The 27727-nt window shown below is 65.2% G+C and overlaps 2 protein-coding genes across 7 annotated transcripts; one reads left to right on the top strand and one right to left on the bottom strand.

The window, feature by feature from the left end:
- Nucleotides 1–2740: 2740 nt before the first annotated feature.
- On the top strand, nt 2741–13143 carry C1H14orf180 (chromosome 1 C14orf180 homolog). Of its 4 annotated transcripts, XM_067714764.1 has the most exons (6): nt 4103–4451; nt 7329–7472; nt 8069–8195; nt 9733–9862; nt 11474–11509; nt 11903–13143. In XM_067714764.1, the coding sequence occupies exons 3-6, from the start codon at nt 8085–8087 to the stop codon at nt 12106–12108; spliced, it is 483 nt and encodes a 160-aa protein (XP_067570865.1). In that variant the 5' UTR covers nt 4103–4451; nt 7329–7472; nt 8069–8084; the 3' UTR covers nt 12109–13143. The 4 variants fall into 4 exon arrangements, with proteins under 4 accessions (XP_067570783.1, XP_067570865.1, XP_067570713.1 ...); XM_067714682.1 differs by lacking the exons at nt 4103–4451; nt 7329–7472 and adding an exon at nt 2741–2915; XM_067714612.1 differs by lacking the exon at nt 7329–7472.
- An 884-nt stretch (nt 13144–14027) lies between these two features.
- Nucleotides 14028–27371, bottom strand: TMEM179 (transmembrane protein 179). Of its 3 annotated transcripts, XM_067714340.1 has the most exons (4): nt 26836–27305; nt 19294–19431; nt 17509–17587; nt 14028–16103 (listed from the first exon to the last, which is right to left on the bottom strand). In XM_067714340.1, the coding sequence occupies exons 1-4, from the start codon at nt 27138–27140 to the stop codon at nt 15924–15926; spliced, it is 702 nt and encodes a 233-aa protein (XP_067570441.1). In that variant the 5' UTR covers nt 27141–27305; the 3' UTR covers nt 14028–15923. The 3 variants fall into 3 exon arrangements, with proteins under 3 accessions (XP_067570441.1, XP_067570516.1, XP_067570361.1); XM_067714415.1 differs by lacking the exon at nt 19294–19431 and having other exon boundaries at nt 26836–27310; XM_067714260.1 differs by lacking the exons at nt 14028–16103; nt 17509–17587; nt 19294–19431 and adding an exon at nt 25813–26629 and having other exon boundaries at nt 26836–27371.
- Nucleotides 27372–27727: the final 356 nt, after the last annotated feature.

The following is a 27727-nucleotide window of genomic DNA, read 5'->3' as shown; positions in this document are numbered from 1 at the left end:
TAGGTCACATGGCCAAGGGGAATTAGGTTGAAGATAGAATTAAAGTTGCACGACTTTAAAATGGGGAGGTGATCCTGGATTGAGGGGGCGGGACAATGTAGTCACAGGGTCCTTATTGGTTGAAGGTCGGGGGGAGGAGCTTGGAGTGAGGTGAGGTGAGGTGACTGGACGAGACAGCGCTGGCTCTGAAGCCCGGGGCAGGGACCACGGGCTGGGGAATGTGGGGCCTCCAGAGGCAGGAAAAGCCAAGGAAACGATGGTCCCTGGAGCCTCCAGACGGGCCAGCCCTGCGCACACCCGGAGCTCAGCGCATTTCCCACTCTGGCCTCCAGCACTGCCGAGAGTACGTCTGGATTGTGTAAAGTCGCCGTGTGCAGTCAACTGGGACAGCGGCCACTGGCGACACCACACCGTCTTCCCCAGGCCAGCGGCCTTGTAGCACCCTTGACCCTCACACACGCACTCCGGAGCCCTCGGTGAGTCCCACACCCACCCCTCCCCCCCTCCCCCCAGTCCTTCCCCAGGGCGAGGCGACCAAGGGCCCAGTTGAACCCCTCGGGTCACATCCACCCTCTGCCCCATCCCGTGGGTGCCCAGGCCCTGCGGTGGCTACAGGGCTCTGCAGGAGCCTCCCCGCCTGACTGCCTGCTACTCCTCACCTGCCTGCGGACCCTCCACCAAGCACCCCTCGACGTCTTCCAGAAGGCGTGGAGCAGCTGACCGTCCGCCGCTAAGGGCTGTCGGGAAGGTGCGGCCCCGCCCAGCCACAGGGGCCCAGGGCTGGCCCTGATGGGCAAGGGCGTGGTCCGGGCACCCGGTCCCAGCAGCTCGCACTGTCCCTGAAGTTCTGTTGCAGGTGCAGGAGGGACGCCACCCGGGCTCTCCCACCCCTGTTCCCGCCTGACTCTGCAGGGCTTTCTGCGTTCAGGCCAGCACAGATCCCAGGCTGCCGATTAAGGGCACTGCGGCTGAGTCCCGACATTGCCCCAGCAGGCGGGGCAGAGGGGGCGGCAGGGGCGAGGAGCCAGCATTTCCCAGGGTCTGTCCTGCACTGGGTGCTGGGGGCATTCAGCTCTCTACTGAGTCCTATCGCCTGGCAGGTGCCGAGCTGCCCAGACTTGTAGATGAGCAAGTACAGCTCAGAGAGGGGAGGTAACTTGCCCAAAGTCACACAGCCATGAGGGGTGGGCCTGGCCCAGTCTCGGTGCCCCCTTTGTCCTCCAGCCAGCTCCTGATGTCCTGGCACGTGTGGCAGCCCTGATGGAACCAGGTCTGAGAGAAGCTGGTGCTGGTGGCTGCGGGCCCGGGGGGTGCGGGCAGATCCCTGATGGGTTTGTACGGTTTCCACCAATCAAGGGGGCTGCCCGAGGGACGTGCAGAGAGTCCTGACCCCTGTGCCTCTCTGCTGGGTGTGGAGGAGGTCCAGCCGTAGGAACCCCCCCGCCATGTGCCTGGGGTGGACCGGGGCTGAGAGGGGCAGTGTGACAGAGGGTGGCTGCCTCTCAGTGTCCCAGGGTCCCCTGAGGGCTGCACGTGGCCACAGTGGCCTGGACCCCACCAGTTGTGCATGTTCTGTGCAGAAGCTGGCGAGGGGCTCGGGGGCTGGCGCTCCCCCGCCGCCGCGTCCACGCGAGGGCCGGGCAGCAAACTCTCCTAGTAATGGGCCAGATGGCAGAGGTTTTAGGCTCCGGGGCCGTGCTCAACTTTGCCCTCGTAGGGCGAAGGCACCGTGGACAGAAACCAAGGTTGCATGGCTGTGTTCCAGCAAAGCCCTACTCACTTTTATTTACAAAAACTGGGGGTGGGCAGGGCGGCCGAGGGATGGAGTTTCTGAGCCGTTTTCTGGAGGCGGGCTGGGCGGAGGGGGTCCTAGAGTCACACGAGACCCCCTCCCACTGAGCCCTTGCCACAAGGCCACCTCTGTCGGCTTCCTGTCCACGGGGGGCTGGGGCCCGTCCCACCGCAGGAGGTGCTGCACTGCTCAGGCTGGGGCTCCAGGGCAGACGTTTACGTCCCCTCTTGCTGACCCGAGAGGAGGGAACGGCCGGCGCCGGCTGTCGCTGAGGATGCCCTGTCCCGCTGCCCACGTAGCAGTTTGCTCGGGTAACTTACTAGCTCTGAGGCAACGTCGGGACTCAGCCGTTGTGCCCTTAATCGGCAGCCTGGGATCTGCGCTTTGCCTTTTCCTCCTGGGACCCCAAGGCAGGACGCATGAGGGTGCAGGAGCGGGGGTCAGGGCCGGCCCCTCTCTTTTTCGGGGCTCCACCCTGGGGCAGCGTCAGTCGGGGGCTGGACTCTGTTATCTCTGTTATCACCCCACCCTCCTACAGCCTGCACCCCGCCAGGCCCCCACATCACCCCACCCTCTGCCTCCCCCCCACCCAACACTCTGCCTCTGATGCCGGCCCTTGGGTTTTCCAAGAGCTGCACATCTCCAGAGCCGGCCTGGGAAGACACACGTGGGTCTGGAGGGCAGGGAGGGGGCACTGCCCCCCCGTCTTTCCTGCAGGCTTGGCCTGTGTTCTCAGGGCCTGGGAAACGGCCACCTCCGCTCCTGCTCTGGGGCCAGTGCCTTGTCCTTGGGGTCGCTGCTATTTCTGCCAAAGAGGAGAGGTAATTATAGCTCAGCCTCTGCCATCTGGCCGGGCTCTGCAACCTGGCAGAGGGGCCTGGGGCGGGGACACAGGCTGGCCACAGATTGGCTCCACAGGCAGGCAGGCAGCAGCTCCCACCAGGGCAGCAGGAGGCTGGGCAGTCGCGGCCCCGTTCACCTGAGCAGCCCAGCACCCGCCTCTCCAGGGCACAGGAAGGGCACCGCCAGCGGGACCAGGCCAGGGCTATGCTGCACGGTGCCCACTGGGGGGCGCCACAGAGCCCAGCTGGCAGCACCCCGCACAGACCCAGGAGGGAGCCAGGTGAGAGCCACTCAGGGGCACAGGTGACGCTCACTCCCCATCTGGGAATGAGGCTGCCGGAGCAGAGAGATTCCCCAAAATGGACGCGGGCGGAGACCCCGCTGCAGGCGGGCGTGGGCCGTGGACTGAGGCCGGGCAGCGCGCACTGTGGCCCTGGACGGGGGCTGGGGGGGCGCCCATCCCACCCACCCGTGCTGTGCGCTTTCAGCGCTCATTCGAGTACGGTGCCAGGCAAACCAGGCAGCGGGTGACGTCAGAAGCCCCGGCCCCTCTGAACCTCGTGTTTGGTGTGTACAGGGTGGGTGGCCGGCGCACTCAGCCACGTCCCAGGCCACTGGTGCTCTGAGCCCCTCCCCCGCGGCCAGGCCTGACATGAGGGCCCCACTGGCCCTTCATCCACGTTCCTGCCTGAGGCCATGTGCAGGCGAAGCTGGACTGTGGGTCCCTCCACGCTCCACCACGCGAGGACCCAAGCCTTCCGAGGCACGGGAGCCAGGGTTCATGGGATCTGGGTACCTTGCACGGGCCGCGGCACAGGCTGCAGGGTCGGGCACTGACACCAGCAAGCCTTCCCAGAGGTCCGCGGGGGCCCTGCTGTTCCCAGAGGGAACAGATGCGTTACTGGGGTCACTTGAGCCCAGGCCATGGCTTTTGGGCAGCCCCAGAGACACGGCTCTTTTCTGAGCTGACTCCATCAGAGGGAATCCGGATCCCGGCCCACCGTGCACATGGGGCTCAGGGCGCAGCATTTATTTGGCGCTTGCTGTGTGCAGGTACCCTGGGAGGCTTAGCTCTCCATCTCGACGGCACTCTGGACAGTGGGCAGAACCTGAGGGCTGGAAATTGGGCTGATGTGGCCGGTGTCTGGGTGGGGGTCCACCTGCCCTATCACCTGGGGCTCCCGAGGCCGAGGTTGGCTCCCGCACGCACCCAGCAGGCACACAGCCATCACCCGGTCCTGCTGCCACCCCACGTCCTGGGTGCGCCCTAGAAAGGCGTGGGCCTCGCATCTCAGCGTGGAAGGGGCCTCGGGGCCACCGGGCCAGTTCCCACTCTCTGGATCCCCACGCCGGACAGGCCTAGGGAGCAAGGCCAGCCCCCCGGGGCCTCCCCTGGCTTAATTCAGACATGGTGTGATCTGGGAAGCTGCCAGGCCGTGAGCTCTGGGCTGGGAGCAGCTGGGAGCCAGCCGCCCTCACTCTGCTCCCCGCCCTCCAGAGGGAAGGCCAGCATGGGGGTGTCCACCGCCTCCGTCCCGTTTCCCAGCTGAGGAAACGTGCAGCTCGTGGTCTCAGGCCCCTTAATTCAGCCAAGCTGCTCTGGGCAGGGGGTCAAACTGCCAGCAGACGCCTCAGGGCAGGACAGCCCAGAGGACCGCTGAGGCCACTGCCCCGTGGCTGTAATGGAAACTTCTCGGCTGGCCTGCGAGCCGCCGCGGCTCCGGTTCCCACTGTGCCGGAGGCTCTAATCACCAGCGGATTATAGGCCGTCAGGTGCGCGAGCGCACGCAGGGTTGCGACAGCTGCAGGAACCCAGGTGGGCCGAGCAGTGTGCGTGTGCGTGTGTGTGTGTGTGTGTGTGTGTGTGAGAGAGAAACGTGTGTGTGGGATGTGGTATGTGCATATGTGTACGAGTGTGTGTGTTTGTATGTGATATGTGTACATGTGGATTGTGTGTGTGTGGTGTGTGCGTATGAGTGTGTGTGGCTGTGGGGGGGGTGTGTACGTGTGTGGCATGTGTTGTGTGCATGTGTATGTGGTGTGTGAGTTGCGGCGCAGGAGCTCAGCCTCCCCGGCAAGGTCCTGGCGGGCTCTGCCAGCCCCGGAGCAGGTGTCTGCTGCAACAGGACAGCGGGAGGGGCCCGGCCGTGGCGCCGCTGACCCAAGCCCAGGGCTCCTGGGGGCTGTGGGACTCGGCAAGCTTGTCCCCTGAGCCCTGGGGTCCCCACGGGCGCACAGGCACAGGGAGGGTTCGAGGGGTGATGGAGCAGGTGTGGGTGCTGAGCCGGGTGCCAGGCGTGGGGTCAGCGCCAAGGAAGGACCCTCCCTGTGCAGGGCCGGCACCGCGCCGGGGGTCTCAGAGGCCCCTCAGTGAGGACAGAGACGTGCCAGCGGGCCGCGGGGGCCGGAGCGGGGCCCCTACAGCCGGGCCCACAGCAGGCGGGCCAGTGAGCAGCGCCACAAGTGGTGGGGCAGGTGCAGCAGGACAGGTGGCCGGGACCCGGGACTCAGCATTGCTTGAGGCGGTGAACCAGGTGGAGCGGGCCCCGCCCAGCCAGCACCCCCCTGGAGGCCGGGGGAGCGGGCGGGGTGGGGGACAGGGGTGGAGAGCTGGGCTGCAGGGACCCCTGTGGGTGTGATCGCTGTCTCCCAAAGGCGTCGCGTCAAGGTAGGGCGGGAGGGAGGGTGCTCGCCCAAACCGCGCGGACCGTCAGGGGTGGGGGTCTTGTGGGCGTGTAGTCCTGGCCAGACCCCCTTCTCCTGGAACGCGGGCGGAAGCCTGAGGACCCCCGCTCGGCACCCTGCAGGGCCTGCAGCACTGTCACAGAAGCTCTGGGGGAGCCCAGGGCAGGTGTCCACCCTCAGGGGACGTGCCCTCCCCAGGCAGAGGCGCGGCAGAGCGGGGGTGACACTCCGCAGGCCCAGGCCCAGAGCTATTTTCCACCCTTTATCACCCATCTGTCACGAGGCAGCCTGAGAGCCAGGGCGCTCGTGTTACACGCTGTCCCCGCCAGAGCCCAAGTCCTCTCGCTCCCGCATGGGGCCCTGTCCTCGCCATCCAGCCGGGGTGGAGGGGGCCCTGCTGGCGCCGGAGGAGGCCTGGGAGGCAGGCGAGAGGTGGTACCCGGAGCAGCCCTTACCTGCTGAGCCAACCAGAGCTGCACACTCCTCCTCCGTTTTCCTGGTGGGGAAACTGAGGCCTGGGGCAGGCCCTCCGCTTGACCGAGGCTCCTGAGACAAAAGGGCAGAACCCAGGACTCAGGCCAGTCCTGGGGTCTGCAGAGGCCCCACTTCCTCTTGGCAGGGGGGAAGCTGGAGCCTGAGCAAGGCTGCCGGGCGGGGTGAGGACGGGGGGCTCGGGGGGCTCGGGGAGCACCTGGGACCAGAGCAAGGCCCAGGCAAAGGCCCAGGCCGGAGAGGGCCCAGGGCTCCTGAGAGGCGCGGGAGAGGGGACGTCCCACAGGAGGCTCTCACCGTGTACGCAGGCTCCGTGCCAGGTGGTCACGCCCTCTCCCTGAGTGATGACCACGGCTGATGGCCGTGAGCACAGGCGGGTCCCCAGGTCGCCTCTGAGCCCTGACGTGAGCTGCCTCACTCACCCCCACCGGAGCCACGGGGGAAGCTGCTACCGCTGTTTCCATTTTCAGCCGAGCAAACTGAGGCACCGGGAGGTTAAGAGACTTGCCAAGGTCACACAAGGTCACAGGAGGCACAGGATGGAGCCGCTGCCTGCCCTGGAAGCACAGAGCTGCCAGGGACACACACCACACTGCACTTGCACACACGCATGTACACACACGTGCACACCCAGTTGCAGGCACACACATGCATACAGGCACATACACACTCGCACGTGTGTACACACAGCACGCGCACACACACGTGCACACACGTACATCTATGGACACCCACACGTGCACAAACACACAAGTGCTCACACGGCTGTGCACACACACACATTGTTCCACCACCCCCGGCCTGGGGGGAGGGCCCTGGGCACAGTAGGGGCTCGACAGCTGGGCCCACTGGCAGTGACGCTGTCACCTCCTCCCCCCCCCCCGGCCCCCTTCCCCCCGGTGCTGAAGCTGGGCCCGGGTCCTTCAGATAAGGCCTCCCTCCCCGCCCCTCCTCCCCAGGCCGGCGGCTCCCCCAAGACCCTATTTGCAATAAAAAGCCGATGCTCAGATAGGCGAAAATTGCTCCTTTTTTAAATAACTGAATGGCCGGCCTGTCATCTCCCAGGCGGAGAAAGCCCTCCCCCAAACCACCCCCCTTGCAGCCCTCCCCCACCTGGCAGCTCCCCTTTGGGGAGGCCCCGAAGGAGCTCATCTGAGGTGCCCGTACTCAGCTCCATCTCAGCCCCTGGGGGCAGGGTCCTTGGAGGGTGGATGGAAGCCAGAACCCTCCTCATAAAGTGCAAACATCTGACCGCACAGGACGGGAGCAGTGATGGCCGCCAGGGACCCAGACCAGAGACCCCTGGCAGAGCCTGGGGCTGGGGATAGGAGGGGAGATGGCTCCCGTGCCACCCCCCCCCGTCTCATGGTCCAGGGGCAGGGGGGCAGAGAGGACCTGGCACCAGCCCCTGGTGTCCACGCTGCCCCGCATGTACAAGGAGGCGGGGGTGGGGGCCATCACCCCACAGGGCCCTCAGAGGACTGAGGCCAATGCCTGCCAGGCTTTACCTGCTCAGGCCCGGTGGGAGCAGGGCAGGGGGACGTCTCAAAAGTCAAGGACCTTCAAAGGATGTGAAAGAAAATTCACACCAGAAGGGCTGCAATTAGTGAGGAGAGATGGGAGACGCGGCAATCAGAGGCTCACTGACGAGAGAGGGCAGGTACCACCTTACACCTAGTACATGAGCAATCCGAACTCCGGGAGAGAGGGGGGAGGGAGAGACAGAGAGAGTCTAGGCAGCACTGAGGGGCGGGCCCACCAGCTGCAGCCCCCACGAACCCCTGGAGAAGGCTTTCCTAGCCCCCATGAAGCCCTGACAAAGCCCAGCCCTGGACCCCATCATTCACGCCTGGAGCATCCCGAGAAGCAGGGCAGCAATGATGCTTATTGCAGTCTTATCTACGGCCTCAGAGAATTGCAAGTGACCTAAAGAAACCGCAAGTGACAATAAAAAAATGCAAACCTCCGGAGGAGGGTGGCTGTAAATCATGGGATCAGCCCTGTGGAATATTACACAGCCATTAAGGCTGGTAATTAGGAAGATGGCGGCAGGGGAAGCTGCTGACGTCTCGGTGTCGAGTAGGCAGGATTCCTCTGCACCTGGAGCACCTCAAGGGAAAGCAGCGTCTGCTTGTGGGCCAGGCTGATGGGACGAGGGAAGCCAGCCCAGCTTCCTGGGAAGAACCTCTCCTCCTTTTATTTCCGTCCTATGAGGAGTGTTCCGTGTGCAATAAATAATGTCTTTGCTTATCTTAGGACCATGTTCCAGTAAATGAAGACGGCGGCACACGCCCTGAGCCCCGACTCCCTGCCAGAGACGCGGCATCGGACCAGAAAGAATGAGGAGGCGGCTCCAGGCTCACCCGTGCTCAGGGCGGGGAGGGTGCGGCAGGGCCCTGGGTGGGCGCTGGGCTGGCGGAGGGGGCCTCAGCTGGAGGCAGGGAGGGAGAGCAGAAGAGGGAAATGTGGTCCCTGCCCTTTCCCCGAGCTGTCCGCAGCCCCAGGACCCCCGGGAGGGAAATGGCTGGGTTGGGGGGCTGGCAGAGAGGGTTAGAGGCCCCCAGGCTGGGGCACAGAATGACCAGGAGTGCACAGCATCTGGCCAGGGCTGAAGGTGGGGGTAGAGCATACAAAGGGCCTGGAGGATGGGTCAGAGCAGAGAGTCCCAGGGGCTGGGAAGGGCGGCAGAGGCAGAGGAGGTGGGAGCCATGGAGGGCTCGGGAGCAGGGCAGCAGCAAGTCTGGTGGCGCAGGGAGGCAGGTGTTGGAGTGGGGGTGGGTGGAGACAGTAGGACAGCGAGGTGACAGGACGCAGCCTGTCAGGACCGGGTCCAGGACGAGGGAGAGTTGGCAGCAGCAGGAGAGGGAGGGAGTGTAAGGGGGTCTCCCCAAGGAGCAAGTGGGGCCCCGACTTCAGGCCCTGAGTCCTGATCTAGCCTCTGAGCTCGTTGCTGGCCAGGGCAGGCCACAAACTTAGGTGTCCCAGCCGCGGGAACAGGACAGCCATGAGCTGGGCCAAACCCCGGGCCCGGGTGGGTCTCCCGCCCCTGCAGGACCGCCTCAGCCCCGAAGGCCAGTGGCAGGCTCACTCAGCCGGTGGCCCCCCCAGCAGGAGGCCGTCTCACAGACGGCCCCGACTCACAGGGTGTCCGTGCAGAACAGCCTGCTGCCCCCATTTGATGGATGGGAACACTAAGGTCGGGGCGGGCTGCTGACTCCTGGCTCCACCTTCCAAACACACAGTGGGTGGGAGGGCGGCCCCTGGGTGGGCTGTGTCCAGGCTCTGCCCCCCGCCCTGGGCCAGTGGTCTCCTGCTCAGATACCTCCCCTCGTTCACAGGTAAGCGACCGCGGCCCAGTGTGTGGCGAGAGCTGTCCCACGGCGGGCTCCAGGTGGTGCTGCTGGGCAGTCACAGGGCGCTGAGCTCGGGCAGGGCCTCCCCTGGACAGAGGAGGCCATCAGGCAGAGCCCCCGGGGGCGCAGGGAGGTTCCGTGTGTACAGCTCAGACGTGAAGGCAGTCAGTCCTCGGGGGATGCCAGCCACAACTGCTGTCACTGTTAGTGACATGGAGAAGTGATGCCGGACCCCGTCGGGATGGGTGGGGGCAGAGCCAGGGCGGGAGACACAGGCCTGCGCGATCACAGACCGCACCCGTCCCCGCTAACACGGCCATCCAGTCGTGACCAGTCCCGGTGGCTTTGTCCCAGCCCTGACCACTTGCCAGCAGCCCTAGGGGGTCAGACAGCCAGGCTGGGGCCGGGGCAGGTCCGCAGAGTGTCTCCACGCCCCTGTCTGGTCCCTGCTGCATAAAGCCAGAGGAGACGGCAGGGACGCCGCAGGGGCTGCCTGTCTCCAGCCTCGGGGGGGCTGGGCAGGAGGGGCTCACTCCTGCCTGCCTCCCTCTGCTTCCCACCCCCCAGGAGGACGACAGGAAGGGCCCCCCCTCTATCCTGAGACGAAGCCCGCAGGAGCGCCACAGCCATGGGGCCGAGCCACGGAGGACCACGAGGCACGTGCGGTTCCGCGAGCCCCTGGAGGTGGCCGTCCACTGTAAGAGGCGAGCGGGCCAGGCGGGGTGGGGGGACATCACCCAGGATCTCACCGAGGGCTGTCCGCAGGGACCACAGTCACTGCCCTGTCCTCACAGGTGTAACCCCAATAAAACCCAGGCCCACGGGGTCGGTCTGAACAGAGTGCTGGTCAAAGAAACAGCGACTGGCAGGAAAGATAGAACCAGAGCTTCCCAAGTCATTACTGTCTTCCTGAAAAAGGCCAGTGGCTAGGCGTTCCCAGAGCCCACCCGCTCTTCCTTCCCGCAGCTCCTCCCACCCCCTCAGCCTTCACTGCCCACCTCCCAAATTCTCCCCGCCCCCTGGCCCTAGGGTCCTGGTGCTGCCCCCAGAGCCCCCTCTCCACCCGTCTACCTCACTCCTCCTCCAGCCTTCCCGTGGGACAGTGCCCTTGTATCAGCTAGCGATGCCTCATAACAAATCAGCACAACATAGCAGCTTCAGGCAACGCACGCCGATTATCTCAGTGGTCCCGTGGGTCAGGGTTCTGGGCGCAGCAAAGCTGGTCCCCTGCTCAGGGTGGCACAAGGCAGGCATCAGGGTGTCAGCCAAGGCTGGGCCCCGCCTGAGGCTTGGGACCCTATTCCAAACTCACAGCGTTATTTGCAGAATTCGCGTCCTTGCAGCTGTTTTATATGACCCTCTCTTATAAAGAGCTCGCCTGATTAGGCCAGGCCCACCCAAGACAATCTCCCTTTGATTGACTCAGTCCGCTGTGGGGATTTCCATCACAGCTGCAGAACCCCTGCCCCTTTGCCGTGTTCTGTCGGTAGAAGCAAGCCGCACCCCCCACACTAAGCAGAGGGGACCCCACAAAGGTGAGGACCTGGGGGGTCGTGGGAGCAGCTTAGATTCGGCTTCCACAGCCCCCCAAGGAAGGCGCTCCCTGAGTCCCACCAAGTTGCGGATAAAACTCACTCCCCCGACGTGTGTCAGTGTCTCCCTTGAAGGCCCATCGTAAGCGTCGGGTCCGGGCCTCCCGCAGGGGTCCCCACCCACCCTGCCCTCCCCGGTCCAGCCCCCAACCCCCAGAGCACAGCTCAGCGCCCGCCTCCAGAGCTTCCCAGCAGCCCCAGAAGCAGAGACTCTCAGGTGGGGAGTCAGGGCCCAGACAGTCCGGGGCTGGTCTGGGGTCCCCCAGTGAGCTAAGTGGAATGGACAGGAGGTGGGGGGTCCTGCCTGCCTCTCCAAAGTGCCAGGCCCTGCTGCCCCCCAGGACCCCTGCAGCCCCCTCCTCCTAGGCTGCTGCAGGGGACACCCCACACTCCCGCAGGGCCCCCGGGAGGCTCTGAGAGCAGCGCCAACACCTGGAAGCTAGAATCTGAATCAGTGAGGCTGGGGCAGAGCCCTGGGTGGTGTCGGGCAGCCTGGCCGGCCGGGGGATATGAACAGCCGGCCGGGTCAGGACCCGCGGGGACCTGAGTCTCCATCTGTAAAGCGGGGAAGCTCTAGCTGACCCAGCCCGTCTTGGGGTCCTTAGGGTAGGCGGGTGAGAGGAGGGGCCCCGGGGGCTCTGGCTGGCGGAGGCAGCGAGCCTTCCGAGCGGGGTGGCCCCCCGCTCCGCCCGAACCCACCCTCCTCTCCTCCCCAGACATCGCCTGCAGGGAGCCCTCCGCCACGGCCAGGGGTAAGTTCTGAGCCCTCGGCCCTCATCCCTCAAAGCCCCTGCCCACACGCTTGCCCAGCACAGCCCCAGCTCCAGGCCACGGCCAGACCTCCCACTGCTCCAGCCGGGCTCCCCACCCTGGCAGGGCCATGGGTCCCTGACAGTCACGGGTCGGCGGCAGCACCCCTGGGGTACCGTCTGCCCCCCTCACTCCTTCCCCAGGGAGGGTGCGAGGGCAGAGCCTACGGGAGGCCCTGTTGCAAGGAGATCGCAGGCCCAGATAGGGACGGGGAGACCTTCGCCGTGGGGGCCCACCCGACGGGCAGCACCGAGGTGCCCGCCCACCGCAGCCTCCCCACCAGCTCTGCGGGGAGGCGGGCGCCCGAGGGTCCTCACTATCCCCCTCGGCCCCAGCGCCCGGCCGGCGCAGGCCCCGCGACGGCGCCCTGATCCTGCGGCTGACGGCGTGCGTCCTGCTGATGCTGGCGCTGGGGCTGTGCTGCAGCCGGGCTGAGCCCGTGGCACTGGCCCTGGAGGACCTCCGGGCCCGGCTCCTGGCCCTCCGCGTGCGTCTGCAGCTCGTGGCCCTGGCCTGCTGGCGTCACCTCCTGCAGCTCTGATGGCCGGCGCTCACCTCCCCCGGGCCCAGGGGCAGCACTGCAGAGGGAGAGCCCCAGGTCGGGGCTGGGGGCTTCCAGACAGCCCTGAGCCCTGGACTCAGCGGGGCTGCTGCAGGCAGGGTGACTGGGAAAGCGGGCCCCACGGCTTGAGATCAGACGTGGGGTGCTGCGGCCTTGGATACGGCAGGCAGCCCCCCACCTCCAAGCAGGCAGCCCCTCCTATTTCACATGTTAGGGTGCCCCGTGAGGTTTTAGGAGAACAAGAATTCCACCGCTGAAACTCAGGGACCCACAGCTTCCAGCCCCCAGGCTACCCCTTGGGCCCCTCCCTCGCCCCAGCGGGAACTCTTGTGACTTTGGGCCCGGCCCAGATGTGGCCGTGTGTAGCCCCTCGAGGACGGGGGCACCCTCCCTGTGTCTGTGGGAGTCCTGGGAGGAGGTACAACCGGGCTTTTGCTGCTTGGGGCCTGCAGCCCAGACCCCGAAACCCCTGTGGGAGAGGCGCTGGCTGCGGGGCGGGGGGTACTCCCTCCTGCAGCCACGTGCAGGGCATGGCCCCGGAGCCCCCAGCTTGTCTGACACCTGCACCGGGCCCAAGGCCTGGGGATCCCCTCTTGCCTAGCCGTCGGCCTGGGGGTGTGGCCGGCGCAGAGAGGACATCGGGGGGCCGAGAGGACCCCACCACCCTCAGGACACAGCCGTCTGCGCCAGGGTCCCAGCCGGCGCCGCGCGGCCTGGGAGTCCCATGACTGTGTAGACGCCGAGCCTTCAACCCCGTTCCAGGCCAAGGAGGCCACGTGATGACAGACCCCAGGGTCCCCTCAGACGCTGCATGGAGCGGGGCCCTGAACGAAGCAGGGAGGCCCAGGGTCAGACACCAGGAGGCACCGCTAGGGGAGAGGCTGCACCCCCGTAACCTTCAGACGAGTGTCTGCGCAGCCACGGGCGCCGTGCCGCGCCCCCCGCGGGCCTTCTCTAAGCGTCTGTTCCCACGGCTTACGTGGGGAGACGCCGATTCTCTATTAAAACACGCGGCCACCTCTTTCAGTCTGCGGAGTTTTACCCAAAGGAGGGAGATGGGGACTGATTTGCGGTGGGAGTCACTCCAGCGGCTGAAGCAGAGGTGGGCAAGCCGTCCCCTCTGGCCTCAGGGACCGGGGCGGTAGCTCCGGGGTCCCTTCGGGCTTCAGGACTTGGGGAGCCCCGAGTGGGGAGCCCAGCCGAGAGGGGCCCACCTCCAGGAGCGGTGGCCTAGGGGGACCACGGCGGGGCTCCGGGCCCTGGCCCTCTGGGACCCTCCAGCATTACACACCCCCAGCCCACCCCACCCCTAGCCTCATCTCACCTGCCCCCTGAAGAGGGTAAGCAGGTTAATCCAAGTGCCACAGCCCTGGGGCAGGTACTGGGGGGCGGCGTGGGGCGGGGAGCCACCCAGAAGGGGCTGGGCTGCGGCACTCCCCTCCTCATGGCCTGCTGCGCTCAGCTAAGGGCTGTTCCTTCACTGCAAAGACATGCTCAGCCCTGGAGGGTCCCAGAGACCATGACCCCCATTGTTTTCGGAAAAATATTGCTCAAGGTGTACCCGACAACCCCAAGAATTCCAAAGTTTGAAATCCATCCTCACACCCGTGAAGTCTCGACGGGAAGCAGTGAGAACGAAACCCATGAGAGAATGTGCGGATGTGAGGGTACAGCCACTGTGGGGGAGGGGGACCAACTCCCAGTTCCTAGTAAGTTTCGGGAACTCCAGGAGCAAACAGGGAGTGCAGTGCTTTAAGTCTTGAATCGAAAGCAGATAGAACAATGGAGAAAAGGCAAACTGGAGGCGGAGAAAAGACGGGCAAAGAGATTCCTGCTTGTCCACTTCAGAGGCTCAGGTATTTTTGTTTCTATTTTGACTTGAGACATAGATGGATACATTTAAGTTTAAGAATCTTTACTTTCAGTTAAGCCAGAAGTGGAAGTAAAACACGATGTCCATTATCAAACAGCAGCGGGGAGAAGCAAGGCATCATGGAAGCGATCGGGTGGACCCACCTCAGGAGCCTCAGAGGCACGGCCACCCCTCCTGTCCAGCCCCGGAGGGTCCGTCCCCTGCCCACTGCGAGGGCGCGTGGCTCCTGTCCCAGTACCCCCTCCCCGGGGCCAGCTGTACCTTTCCCAGAAGCCCCTGGGGTGGGGATGTCTGGGGGTGCCGGTGCAGCCAGCCAGTGTGTCAGCAACAGGCCCGCTCTGTAAGTGCACGCAGGTGTCTGCTAGCCTGACCAAGGTGCTGCTCAGGCCAGCTCCAGGCCACCCACAAGTGTCAAATCCGCAGCAGACCCTCGGGCTCCAGAAGCCCACATCCTGGCCCTGCTCCTCCCTCCAGGGCCCAGACGGCTGCTACCTGATGGGGGACAAGGCAGAGCCACCCCACCTTCTGCTGGAGACCAGGAACTGTCCAGGGCCAGACAGGGTCCCCACGGCCGGCGGACTAGGGCGGGCGCATCCCCTCGGGGGCCTCAGGTTCTGTCAAAACACCTCCCCAAGGACCCTGCTGCTCTTCCCAAAACTCTGAGCCAGGCCCGGGGCCAGAGCATCTGAGATGCCAGGAACCTCAGTCGCCCTGGTCCCAAGCCCCCACTCCCAAAAGGTGCCAGCCAAGCAGGTCATGACAGGTGACCTGCAGCCTCGCCTCCCGGGCCCGGGCTGCCCGCCACACCTGGCACCTTGACCCAGGCACAGATCCGTGGCCTCTGGATGCCCCGTTGCCCCGCTTTTTGGGAGACTGAACCATCCACTGGTGGTGAGAGCCATGGACATGGGGAGCGGGGGGCTCACCTTCCCCTGGAGGGTGGGGGGCAAACTGGCACGCGGGCTGGACCAGGAAACTATTTACTAAGCTCAGGGGAGGGGCGAGGCATGCTTACACCTCGGGCACCCCAATCCCGGACAGGACACGGAGGACAGGATGCGGAAGCCGGGGAGCCCCGAGAGGAGGGAGGGCCACAGCCAAGCAGCCCCCTGGTGGCTTGTCACCGAGCCCCAGGGTCCCGGTTCCCCTCCCAGCTCCTCCACCTGCTGCCGAGGGGGCAGGACCCTGCCCTCGAGGCCTCCTGAGTTGGGAAGGCAGCCCCCTCCTCTGGGGTGCAAGGGGCCCTGGGGGCACCCGGGGACGGGGTTGCAGACAGCTGCCCGCTCCGGTCTCCACCCATACCTGCACACTCCCACACACCTGTGTATGGGCACGCTCACCTGCACACTCACACCCACATTCACACACGCTCACGCCTCGCCATGCAGGCCCATGTGCCCACACACACGCACACCCTCACGTGCCTCACAGGCACACAGACACCCACAGTGGCACCTGGCCCCCGCTCCCCTGCGAAATGGCATCTCCACATCTGGAGTCCATGTCTCCGACCCCAAGCCCAGGCCCATCCCACACGGGGGCCCCCCCGGCCTCCCCAGGCAAGTCCCCAGGACGCCCGCGAAGCCACCACATGACCCCAGGCCCAGCCCCCCGTCCCTGTGCTTCTTGAGCTGAGATGAGTCTGGACCCCGGGGCTCTGGAGCCGCAGCAGAGTGGACTCAGCCCTGGGTGGGGACCACCGGGGCCAGAGGGCAGCTCCGTCCCACACTCGCCTCTGTCTCGCAGGTGGTGGGATTCTTGTCCACACGCGGCTCAGGCTGGGAACGGGGCACCTGGTGAGGGGGTCGCTCAGTACACGCAGTGCCGAGGGGAGGCATGCAAGTCGCGGGGGGCCGGGCAGAGCCCCGGCCGCGGCCCCAGGGCAGGCCATGTGCCCTGGACGGGGCGTCCGGGGCCAGGCCTAGATGACGGCGCTCTTCTCGCCTTGGAAGGAGGCGTGGGGGGCCGGCCTGGCCAGCAGCAGCTCCTTCTCGTGGACCAGCTTGTCCAGCAGGTCCTCCTGGCGGTAGTTGTGGTAGACTTTCAGGAAGGCCAGGATGGTGATGGCCAACCAGGCCAGCCACGAGGCCCAGAGGCCGAACTGTGGGGGGCAGAGGGCGGGGTGAGGGGGCCAGCCAGACCCAGTGGCCACCACCCACCCCCGGGAAAAGGACGGACCCGCTGGGGAAGGAACGAGGTGCTGCGGGGACAGGACAGGACGGGGACGTCAGCCCCGGCATCTGGCGGCCCTCCCGGCCCCCAAGCTGTGCAGACGCTTTGGGAACTGCCCACGCTCGCACCCCGACAGGGCCCGCGAGGAGCTGGGGCCGCGCGGCTCCAAGGGAGCTCGTTCCATCCGTAATGGAGCCTGTTCCAGTCGCCGGAAGAAATTGACCTTTATCTGCTGTTTCCAAACAGTTGAAGGGGAAACAGTTTAATCAGAACCGCCTCGAGCTGCAATTAAACTGGCTCAGTTGAGGGTGTCTGTCAGCAGACTTAGCCTGTACCTTCCTGAGCTGATCGGCATAAATTCCATAAATTCAGGCGGGAGCATCTCCCACTACATTTGCGTGAAGGTGTCTCTGGCAGGCTCAGCTCATCTCAGCTGGACCCACACGACGTCCAGCGCCCTCCACAGGGCTCCTCGCCATAGAAAGAGGCCTCAGACCAGCCACTGGCCAACGCGGGCCCAGAGGTGGACTGCAGGCTGGTGAGTCCTGCCCCGTGCTGAAAGGACCCGCCCCCTGCCCGGGGGGCCCCGTCATCCCTGCCATCAGGGTCATCGTCAGGGTCAGCAGCAGATTTTGAGGGACAGGCCCTCTCTGACCACATGTCCCGACATGCCTGTGTTCCAGCAGACAGGGCCCCCAGAGTTGCCCCGTGGTCTCCTGGAGGATAGGGGACGAAGCTGGTACAAGGGCAGGGTTGGAGGAGAAGGGTCTCCCTGACAGTGGCTGGGGGCTCCTCCAAATGCAGGGGCGGACCCCCTCCCGGGACCCCCTTCCTCAGACACTGCCTCGGCATCCCTCTCTGGGGACCCACTGTGAGCCCTCAAGCATCTATCTGAGGGCCCACCTGGTGCCAGGACCAGAATCCAGACTCCCGGGCCCGGCACTGCAGACCCAGGATGACGCCCGGCTCCCTTCCCAGCGCCACCCGGCACAGGGCCACCCCCTCACTCCCCAGGCCTCCCCGCTTCTGCACTTAGCTCAGAAGCTAGCTGTTCCCTCCTCCTAGGACGCCCCACAGCCCACCCCTGCCCACCCCCTGCAAACATCCTCTCAGTCTCCAAGATCCTGCCGTCCGCCGGGAAGCCTTCCCGACTGCTCCCCCAGCCCAGTGCTCACCCAGCTCTATCTCCTCTGCCTGGCACCGTCCTTAGCTACGAGTGTGTTTCCTGCCCGGCTGGGGTGAGGGGATGGGCTGTGCACTCGGTGAATGTTAGCAGTGAATGGCCCCCTGCCTGGCGATGCACGCCTCCCTTCTGCCCAGGCAGCTCCACCCACCTGGGCCATCGCGAACTGATCATAGAAGGCGGAGTTGTCCACGTTCAGTTCCAAATCGATGTCCTGGAGCTCTTCGCAGCTAAAATGACAAGACGCAGGGTGGATGGGGACTGCTGGGGGACCAAGCATGGGGGGGAGCAGAGCATCACCCCCGAACGGCGAGGGGCTGCCCCCAAGGTGGGGCAGACAGGTGGGGTGGGGCCCCACCTGTGGGGCAGGGAACCTGCCCACCCGGCCCCCATCTGGCGCTGGACAGTGGGGGCCACCAGCGCTGCCCGTCACTCTCCTGGAGACTCCAGCCTTGGCCCCCGCAGCTCCACAGCACTGCAGAGCCAGGGGCCTCAGAAGCAGGGGCGCAGGGCTGCTGCTTCTAGCCCCTTGGTCCCCGGACTGAGCCACACAGTAGCCCGGCTGAAGCGCCGTGGGCGTCCATGGGGGCAGCCCCGCCCACCTGACCTGCTCACTCTTCACCTCCTGGGGCTGGCGGCACGGGCCAGTGCAACAGCGGGGAACAGCAGGGCAAACTACAGCGTGCTGGGGACCTGCACAAGCTCCTTGTGTGTAGACAGGCTGGGCCAGGCCAGCCTCAGAAGCCTGGAGTGAATGAGGCCTGGGCTCAGGGGCCCGTAGCATCCCGAGATGTCAGGACACGTTACCGGGAGCGTGAGGCCTGGAAGAGGGAGGCCCAGAGGTCCAGGCAGGCCCTGGAAAGGCCTGGAGGATGGGGTTTAAGGGCTGGAAATGGAGTTTGTGAGGGTAAAGAGACTCTTTCTAGAGAAGCCCAAGGCCATACCCAGGGGCCTGCCCATGCTCCAATGGCTCTGGGGGGTCGAGGGGGGGCGGGGCGAGAAAGCAGGTGGCCGGGGGCCCATCAGGCAGGGCACAGCTCAGCATGGGCAAGACCCCAGCCCACAGGGGGCTGCCCTGGTGTGGACCGCAAAAGAGCCACCCACCCAGGGTGCCTGAACTTTCCTCTGTTGTGTGCCCCAAGCTGCTACAGAGGCGCCCCGGGGCCCCCAAGTTAAAGGTGCAGGATAAGCAGGTAGATGCGCCCTGCCCCCGCCCACTTCGGATCTTCCGTCCATTCTATACTTTAAGGTTCCAGATCTGATTTTTCTTGAAGAATCTGGAGTCTCTGGAAGAGGTAACCCTGGGTCCCTGCCTTTCCAGGGGAATGGCCTGGGGCACTGGATGATGCCCCTTAGGGCTGGGCAGTGGGCAGCCCTTTGCTGGGGGTCAGGCAGTCACCATGCTCCACCTTGGGCCGCCCCCAAGCCAGAGATGGCCCCTGGCTCAGGGCCCACAGCATCCGTCCCAGCCCCGAAGGCCTCTGTCCCCGACGCCCTCCGACCAGAACTTCCACTCCCGTCCCTCACCGTCCCCACCCCCTCCATCCTTACACTCCACACCCTCCTCATTACCACCCCTGGGCCCAACGGCAGCACAGGGCCGGCTCTCCAGGGCCTTCCGGGACCTGGAGCCCACCCTAGGGGGTCCCGTCACCCAACCGCGTGTCAGCAATGACGGGGAAGCCAGAACCTCCGACCTCCTAGGCCTCCATCCCCCACCATACCCCGATCCACCCCCAGGGTCTGTGGGGCCCCTGCTATTGTGTGAAGCTGCTGTGGGCTCCCTGAACTGGGGAGGGGGCATGGGCCCCAGGGCAGGGGTGGCCAGGTGTGCACAGGGCGGGGATCAGGCGGGATGAGCAAAGCTGCGGGCTCAGGGTGGGGTTCGTGCAGGAAGCCATCATCCTAGGACAGGCGGGCGGGGCCCAGGGCGCACCTGTGGGGCACGGTGCCCTTCTCAGTGACAGCATCACACCACATGCTGAAGCCCACGCTCACGATGGTGCTGGCGATGAAGACCAGGCAGACCACGAAGGCGCTGACCAGCAGGTTCAGGAAGGCGTGGAGGAAGGAGCTGCAGCGAGGGTGGGAGGGGCGGTCACCGCGCCACCCCCGTCTCCACAGCCCCCCTGCGGGCCAGGCGGCAGCAGGAAGGCAGCCCCCGACCCGCGGGTTCCCAGCTGGGGTTGGGCCCCCGATGACAGAGGTCGCTGCCCCTCCGGCAGCGTTCCTCACCCCACCGGCCCACGCGCCGGCCAGAGCTGCCCAGCCCATCCTCCCAAAGCCCGGGACGGGGGACCGTCTTATAGCAGAGTCACGGCCACCATTCAAACCCAAGGCCGCCTGGTTCCGAAGCATCGGAACCAGCACCCATGCTGAAAAGGTCAAGGTGGATCACCCTCGCGGGTACCCACCAAGGCCATTTACCCACACAGTCATCAATGCGGCTGGCCTGCACCTGCCTGGGGGTCTGTGACCCTGCTCTGATTTCTCCACTGAGACCTGAAAGGCCAAGGGGTGACCAGAGCGGGCACCTGGGGGACCCAGGAGGCAGGGCCGAGAGGGCAGAGCTCGCTCAGGGCCAGGCTGCAACGCCCCATGGGTCAGGGCCTCTCCAGGGTCCACGGGAGCGCGGCCCCCACTGGGGTGCTTTCAGAGGGCGCCGACGTTTGCCCTCCGATGGCACGGCGGGTGGGGGGAGGGACGTGGTGGGAACACCCGCCCACCAGACTCTCCTGCCGGCCCACAAGCATCCACCGTCCCACCATCTCCAAAACACCCCCTGGAGATCCAGAGTCCTGCAGGAGAGCGGTCGGCCGAGCTGATGCTGCAGGGGGCAGGGGGCGCAGGGCTGCCCCGCGGCAGGGGCGGGGTGGGCAGGGGGACGCCCCACGTGGGGCAGCATCTGACCTGCTGCAGGTCTGATGTGGACAGTGCTTGCCGCACTTTGGATCTGAGGGAAATGACCGACCAAATCTGGCTCCACGGGGAACATTCACTAAACGAGGTGGCAGCTGGGGTTTCAGCCAAGAAAACATCAAAGTTGTCGTCACCGGACGCGGTGACTCGGCCGAGGCTGAGCGGCGATGGACGCGCCGCTCCTGCGCCTGTTGTTTCTTTCTTCCGTTTATCCACCCGCCGATGCTCTCTGGGCCTCCACCCACCCTGTGCTGGGCCCCAAGGACAGCGCAGCATGGACGCCGCAGTCCCGGCCCAGGAGCTGCCTCAGAAAAACGGGCAGATGGTAAACCGAGGTCACCAGTGCCCGACTCACAGCACGAATGACCGGGCTGCTTTGTCACAGCCGGGACCGTCCTCATCCCCAGGGAAAGATCCCTCAGGGCTGCTGTCGACAGGCCCCATCCAGGGCCGCCCCGCCGAGTGCCAAGGCTGGAGGGCTTGAGCCACCCCGACAGCAGCGTCAGGGGAGGGGCGAGCGCGTTCCTGAAACCCCAACAGTCACCCCTGAAAGGGCAGGGACAGCGGGTCTGGCCCCATGTTTGCACTCGCACCCCCGCATACACGTGGGGCCTCCACACCCAGGATCCAGGCCAACGGGACGAAGGTGAGAGCCATGCGCAGGAGGTCCACGCCTGCCACAGCCCCCCGTCCGCGATTCTCCAAAGGCTGGTCCAGGCGGCGCAAGCGCGCCTGCACTCACCGGGCGTCCGCGGTCCTCGCCCAGCTCAGCGTCGGTTGTGTGTTCACTGTGCTTGAGCTTCAAGCCACCCACGCCCTGCTGTGTCTCACCCCGTGAGGGCGGCACCACAATCCCTGCCCGAACTGGACCATCGTGTGCAGCTGCTCTTCAGATCCCGGCCCGTCCATCCTCCGCCTGGGGGGCTGAACGGAGGGCGCCGCCCTCTCCCTGGCTCCTGGTTGCATCCAGCCAATGGGGTCCCGGGGGGACGTGACAGTGGGGGTGGGAGGTGTTCATCACCAGGTCCCTCCTGGGGGCAGCCTCAGGCTGGCGGCGTCCCTCCACCAAAGGTTGTCCCTCTGGGCGGCCTCATCCACGGAACCCTGCCCAGCCCCTCGGCCGGGCATGGCGACAGGGCCCCACACCTGGCCCACACCTTAGTCCTCAGGTTTTCCTCACTTGGGCGGTCATCAGTCTCCACCTGGGACCCTGATGGACACAATTCTGAACGGCAAAATCCATCTGGCCCTGAGAGCTCGAATTAGGGGCCAGGGGCCTATAGTTATGAAGAGAGGTACGTTATGGCCCATCCCCCTCCGACGCTGTCACCGAGCGGAGGCGGTGTCAAGCCCGCCTGCCCTTGGCCAGCTGTGCGACCTTCACTCTGCAAGGCGCTCTGGGGGCCTCAATTTCTGCTCTGTCACATCGGATTACGGTGGGAACTGAGGGAGCTTATGTGGGTGAAGGGCACGTAGCTGCGGGGCGACTCTTGAGCTCTCATCCCCCCAGGACAGACCTCAGCCCATCATCCAGGCCGGGTCGGGCTCACCGCCCTCTGACCCCCAAGCCAGGGGCACAGCTGGAGCCCTCGGGCTGGGGCCTGTGTTGCCCCAGAAGATGGGGTGCGGGAAGCAGGGATGGAGAAGCTGCGGAGTCGCCCTTGCGAACCAGATTTGGAGACGGGCTCACGGCCAGCTGTGCCCCCCGTGGGGCAGCGTGGGGCTGGGTGGGGCTGGGGGGTTGGGGAAGGCCCAGCCCACTGGAGCCCCCCTTCCCAGGAGCTGGTGCTCCGAGGAAAGCAGAAGTTACGCAGAGCCTACGCCCCTGGCGTCTCCATCTTGGATGGAACTCGGCTCCAGCCAAGGAGAACATGGCGGTCCCAGGGAGGCCAGGGACGAGCCACCACAGGCAGAGCAGAGGAGCAGGCCACTCTCGGCACAGAAGTCCAGCCCCCTGGGACGGCCGGTTCCCTAGGTGCCCTCCGCCCGCTGACAGCCCTCTGCCGTCCCCCCAGGAAGCCTGTCCGCAGCAGGGCTTGTGGGAGGAGGGACGGCCAGGGTGCAGAGGGCAGGCCAGCGGGCGACCAGCCGGCGTCAAACCCTGCTCCTCCTCGCTGGGGGGCCCCAAGAGGCCCAGGAGGGCCGCTCACCCCGTGTGCACAGCAGTGCCCTCGTGGGACCCCTGGCACAGCAGGCCTGAGACACAGCCGACCCGTCAGAGAGCTGCCCCTTCCCACCTCTCAGGGCTATTTACAGCACAGTCTCTGAGAGCCAGAAACCACCGACACTCCGGCCGCATCCCTATTAAATGGGCACAGTTTTGGGGTCTCCATCCCACGAGACAGGGAAGGGCCCGTGCTGGGGTCCTGCCAGCCAGCAGCCTCCTCTTACCCTTCCCGTCGGCTTCTGGTCATTTCCTTGGCATGTGCTCTGGCTTTACAGATTTCTGAAGAATCGGGTGTGTGAGAGCCTCCCTTGGCCCCGGCCCCCCAGCGTTCACAACACGACTCCCACCCCCTCCTCCCACCGACAGGCCGGGGCAGCGGTCAGGAACGGGAGCCCAGCACTCACAGGGTTAACTTCATCTTTCTCCCGCTGCCTGTCAGGGTGCCCCACCTGGACGCGCCATCTCCATGGCGACAGCTATCCTGGGAAGCCCTGGGAGCGACCTGCAGGCTGAGGGACACGTGTGGGCAGGCAGATGGGCCGTTTGAACCCAGCGCTCCCCAGCCGTCAGTCACAAACCACTGCAACGTGGACCGGCAAAGCTGCCCGGCCCCCAGGCCCGACTCACCCTCAGCTCAGCCAGGGGCCCGAAACAGCAGTGACCCCGGAAGCCACAGGGGCCACTGATCCACTCACTGCTTCCCCCAGCCAGCAACCGGGATGACACCCCCTGTACAAAAAGCTGCCCCGACCCCCTACCCTTCACACCCCTGGGCACCAGCCATCAGGGGTCCCCAATTTGCACAGAGACACACTGCACGAGGAGGGAGCTGGCATCACGGACACTGCGTCTGACCACGAGCTCGAGACCCAGCCGTGAGTCCCTCACACAGATCAAAGCGTAGGGTTCCACCCTGGGTCTCGGTCCGAGGTTGGACTCTTAGGAGAATTAGGGTGCACACTAAACCCTAAACAGGGAGGGCCCCCTAAAACCCAAGTCTAGGGCTTCTCTGGTGGCGCAGTGGCTGAGAGTCCGCCTGCCGATGCAGGGGACACGGGTTGGTGCCCTGGTCCTGGAAGATCCCACATGCCGCGGAGCGGCTGGGCCCGTGAGCCATGGCCGCTGAGCCTGCGCGACCAGAGCCTGTGCTCCGCAGCGGAAGAGGCCACAACAGTGAGAAGCCCGCGTACCGCAAAAAAACAAACAAACAAAAGAACCCAAGTCTAAGGAGGGCAGTGGTGTCCTTCATGGGCCGGATGTCCGGTGGCCATCAACACCCCTGAGAGCCATCGTCCATCACACTGCTCTCTCCACCTGCCCTTCCCGGCTTCCTGGCCGTCCCGAGTCCCTTTACCCACCCAGCACCTGCTCGCCTGGTCTATGCAGCTTGACCAACAACTGTGCCGGAACTGGCTGCCCTCAGCTGACCGTCCTGCCCGTGGCTGGACGAGGCAGACCCAGCCTTCCCACAGGTCCAGACCTGGCTGACACAGCGAGCCCAGAGGGCTGAACCCTTGGTCAGACTGTGAATCTGCAAAGGCATCCGGGCCCATGAGTGGCTGTGAAGCTGCAAACCTCAAGGGGCAGGAACCTTGCCGTCATTCACTCAACAATCACTAATCTGGTGACTCCTGGGCACCATGCCCCGTGCTCAGCCCTGAGCACACAGAGGTGAACAGGTATGCGTGCGCCTTGGGTTCAGCCAGCCCAGGCTCCCCTCAGGTGCATAGCCATGGCCTGGACATCCACAAGAGCTTTGACCTGCTCCTACAACCCGAACTAAGAAGAAAGGATGACACTTGTGACAGACGTCATCACAGCTGACCAACTGGCTTGTGTGGTGGACAGGGTGGGAACAGGCAGCGGGACAACCTGTGGCCTTGGGCCGGAATTCCTGAGGGCTGAGAAGGACATTCTGCAACAGATGTCCCTGGAGAAGAGAAGCGTGGCCCAGCCTTGGCTGCCATGGTCGAGGCCGTTGGTGGCAGGACAGATGAGCCCCTAGGACTGATGCAAAGGGACAGAGGACCCTAAGTGTTCCTCCAGCCAGGCCGCCTCCATGGGAGCACAGGTCCCCTCTGTCCTCAGGGGACGGGCACGGTGAAAGGGCACGGGAGGCATGTACACTCCCAAGCCTCAGTTTTCCGTCTTTAAGATGGGGATGGGGATGGTTTCACAGAGCTGACGGACACCTTCTATGAGATGACAAAGGACAGAAGCTGTCCCTAGGCTCCTAGGTTTGCTGCCCAACTTGTGTGAAACAGGCGGTCCTGCGTGACCAGGATTCCTTCCTTGCAGGCTCTGGGCTCCTAGCTCCCAGCCCCTGGTGGTGCCTCTGAAATCTTCCACCACTCAGAGCCACGGGGGGCTGGGCCCCACCTACAGAGCTGCTTACGCGTCCTCACCAGGTAGACCCTGAATGCCTTGAGGTCACCTGTCTTGTAGGGACAAGCTGGAACCATGGGCGTCAGCTGATGACCAAGCCGTGGCCCCCGCCTGGCCTGTGCCCACTGCCCTCAGCTTCCCAGACTGAAGGGACCTCAACCTGCCCCGCCTGCTGACCGCCCCTCCTCTGCCTCAGACCCTGTCTCGTAATCAGAGATGCTTCTCCAGGCCCAACCTGCACTGGAGGCTCCGACCGGCACCACGTGGCCTTGGCACCGCAGGTGCAGATGTGTCGCAAAGCCTCCTCGGGACACCAGCCATCGTGCGGTGGAGGGAAGGAGAAGCAGGGCAGGCGCCCCCCCGGGACTGGCCCGGGCTCACCCTGGGAAGAGCTCCCACCCCACACACGGCACCTGGAGGACGCCCCGGGCTGACACATGGCTTCTGCAGACCCCGAATGCAGAACTTCCGTGCACTGGGTTGAATTGCATCCCCTGACAATGTATGCCCACATCTGCACCCCCAGTACCTGTGAATGTGCCTTATTTGGAAACAGGGTCTTTGTGGGTGTCATTAAGCTAAAGATCTCAGGATGAGGTCATCCTGGATTTAGGGTGGGCCCCAAATCCAATGACTAGCATCCTTATGAGAAGAAGGAAAGAGAGAAGAGGCCATGTGGAGAGGGAGACAGAGATTGGAGCGACACAGGCCTAAGCAAGGGACATCAGGGGTTGCAGCGGCCGCCAGGAGCTAGGAAGAGGCCTGGAAAATATTAACCCCCCCGAGGGAAGCAACCCTGACAACACCTTAATTTGGGGCTTCTGGCCTCCAGAACTGTAAGAGAATAAATTGTCTTAAGCCCCAGTTTGTGGTGCTCTGTTACAGCAGCCCCTGGAAACTCATACACATGGGTTGCTGGGATTTACCCCCTCCCCCAGCCTCAGCTGTCCCTTTCCCCCTCAACCTGCAGCCCCCCTTCCTCTCTCCAGCCCCTCTCTCCACGCCAAAGCCAAGCTGAGAGCTCTCAGGAGTCCCTGCCCACTCACAGCCTCAGAGCCCCGCTCCCCGGAAGAAGTGAAAAGCCACTAAAAACTACCAGCAGATGATGGATGGGGGTGAGGGTGGAGGCAGAGTCTGGGAGAAGGCGTGGACTCCCCACGTAGATGTGAGGGCAGGCAACAGGCAGGAGCGGCCTCCCGGGGCCTCTGCAGGAGACCTGGCCGCTCCAGGGCGCAGGGATCCGCAGCCTGGGCGTGGGTGGGGCGGGCCACACAGGGTCCCACAGGGGTAGAGGCCCAGGGAGTGTTACTGGCTGAGAACCCCAGCCCAGGGACCCACATCCCACTCTCTCACAAAACAGAGCCAGGACAGGACAAGGTGAAGAGAAAAATGGAGCCCAGGGGGGTGGGGGGGAGGGGGGCGGAGGCTAGCGGGGCCCCACACACCTGCTGCTCCCTCTCCCCCATCCCCCAGCCAAGGTGTGTGCCATAGCGGTGGGCCTCGAGGGCTTCCCTCCGGCTTTCCTTCCCAGGAGGATGGGAACGGGGGAGGAAGCCCTGTTAGCCGGGTCGGCCCCCTGCCTGCCTGGTCCCTCCCCCTCCACCCGGAGCTGGGAGCAGGCCAAACCCGGCTGGGAGCTGTCCGCGGTGCTGACGGGCGTGGGCCCCGCTGGGCCAGAGAGGGAGGCCCAAATCGGCTCCGAGATGACGATGCAACACTTGCACCCCGGGGTGTGGGTGGTGATGCGCGCTTGGAGAGGGAAGCACTGTCCTGGTACGGAGAACGCCATGGCCCCTCGGTTCTGCGTGTAGACAAAGGGCGGTTTCCGTGGAAGTGGTGAGGGCCGATGGTTGATATTTTCGGGCCTCTGAGACCATGGGGAGACGCAGGGACTCACCCTCCTCCTTGTCAGGGAGAGCCTGGGACGCTGTGGGCACGGAAGGGGGGCCGTGCCAGGGATAAGGGCTGCGTCTGTCGGTGCAGGGCAGCTGCGAGGCCCCCACTTACCCCTCGTGTCCCTTGCAGAGGAAGAAGAGCGTGCGCCAGGCGTGCGCCGCGGCGAGCAACAGCGAGAGGAGGCTGGCCAGCAGGCTGAAGCGGCAGGCGGCCGGCGGGCCCCACTCCTGCACGGTGAAGCGCTCGCCCTCCTGCGCCGTCAGGTTGGCGCTCAGCCACATGCCCTCGGTGAAGAGCAGGCAGCGGCCGCGGAAGTCGTGGCCATTCTCGGACAGCGGCACCACCACCACGAAGCTGAACAGAAAGGCCAGGAAGTAGCAGACGCACTGCGCGAAGAGGAAATTGTTGAGCGCCATGGCGGGGCCAGGCGGGCCGAGGAAGCGGCCGGAGGAGGCCGCGGGGCTGGCTGGCGACGCGGGACGAGGGGCGCAGGCCGGGAGACGAGGCCGCGGGAGTCTCCCGGCGCCGCGCGCAAGCCAGGCCGGATCCGCGCGGGAGGCTGCGCAGTGGCGGCGCCGGCGGGGTCCTGCGCGCCCCGCCCGGGACGCGTGCGCAGCGGCCAAGCGCGGGCCGCGCCTGCGGTCAGCACCACGGACAGCTACCGGCGGGCTCGCGGCGCGGAAAGGGGGCAGAGGGGACAATGGGTGGGTGTGGGCCACACTGGAGAACGGGTGTACCGATGCAGAAGCGGAATGGAAACCAGGAGAGGGAATGGGAAGATTGCTATGTCGGCTTACCGAGACCCGACTCTGGTACCAGGAGCTATACCTGTGCGGGCCTCACATACGATGGTTCCCAGGTCCCCAGTTGCCCCACTGGCGTTAAGGAAAGGAGGCTAGGAGAGAGCGATTCACAGGGACTGATTCAAGATGCCCATAATGAGGGGTGGCAGTGAGGTTTTCAGTCCGGACTGGAATGACTCTTTTTCGGGGGTCCTGGAGTG

Source organism: Pseudorca crassidens, chromosome 1 (genome assembly GCF_039906515.1).
Source record: "Pseudorca crassidens isolate mPseCra1 chromosome 1, mPseCra1.hap1, whole genome shotgun sequence".
Taxonomy (NCBI): domain Eukaryota; kingdom Metazoa; phylum Chordata; class Mammalia; order Artiodactyla; family Delphinidae; genus Pseudorca; species Pseudorca crassidens.
The sequence above is the reverse complement of the archived record's forward strand: the minus strand, read 5'-3'. Positions and strand labels throughout refer to the sequence as shown.

What these genes read in the sequence shown, in the direction of transcription:
- C1H14orf180 (XM_067714537.1), top strand. Translation starts at nt 8,995, where the DNA reads ATGGGAACACTAAGGTCGGGGCGGGCTGCTGACTCCTGGCTCCACCTT. An exon ending in ATACCTCCCCTCGTTCACAG is followed by an intron (nt 9,151 to 9,732) that starts GTAAGCGACCGC and finishes CCCACCCCCCAG; the next exon opens with GAGGACGACAGGAAGGGCCC. An exon ending in GCCCTCCGCCACGGCCAGGG is followed by an intron (nt 11,510 to 11,902) that starts GTAAGTTCTGAG and finishes CCTCGGCCCCAG; the next exon opens with CGCCCGGCCGGCGCAGGCCC.
- TMEM179 (XM_067714260.1), bottom strand. Translation starts at nt 27,140, where the DNA reads ATGGCGCTCAACAATTTCCTCTTCGCGCAGTGCGTCTGCTACTTCCTG. An exon ending in CTCTGCAAGGGACACGAGGG is followed by an intron (nt 26,630 to 26,835) that starts GTAAGTGGGGGC and finishes GTCTACACGCAG; the next exon opens with AACCGAGGGGCCATGGCGTT.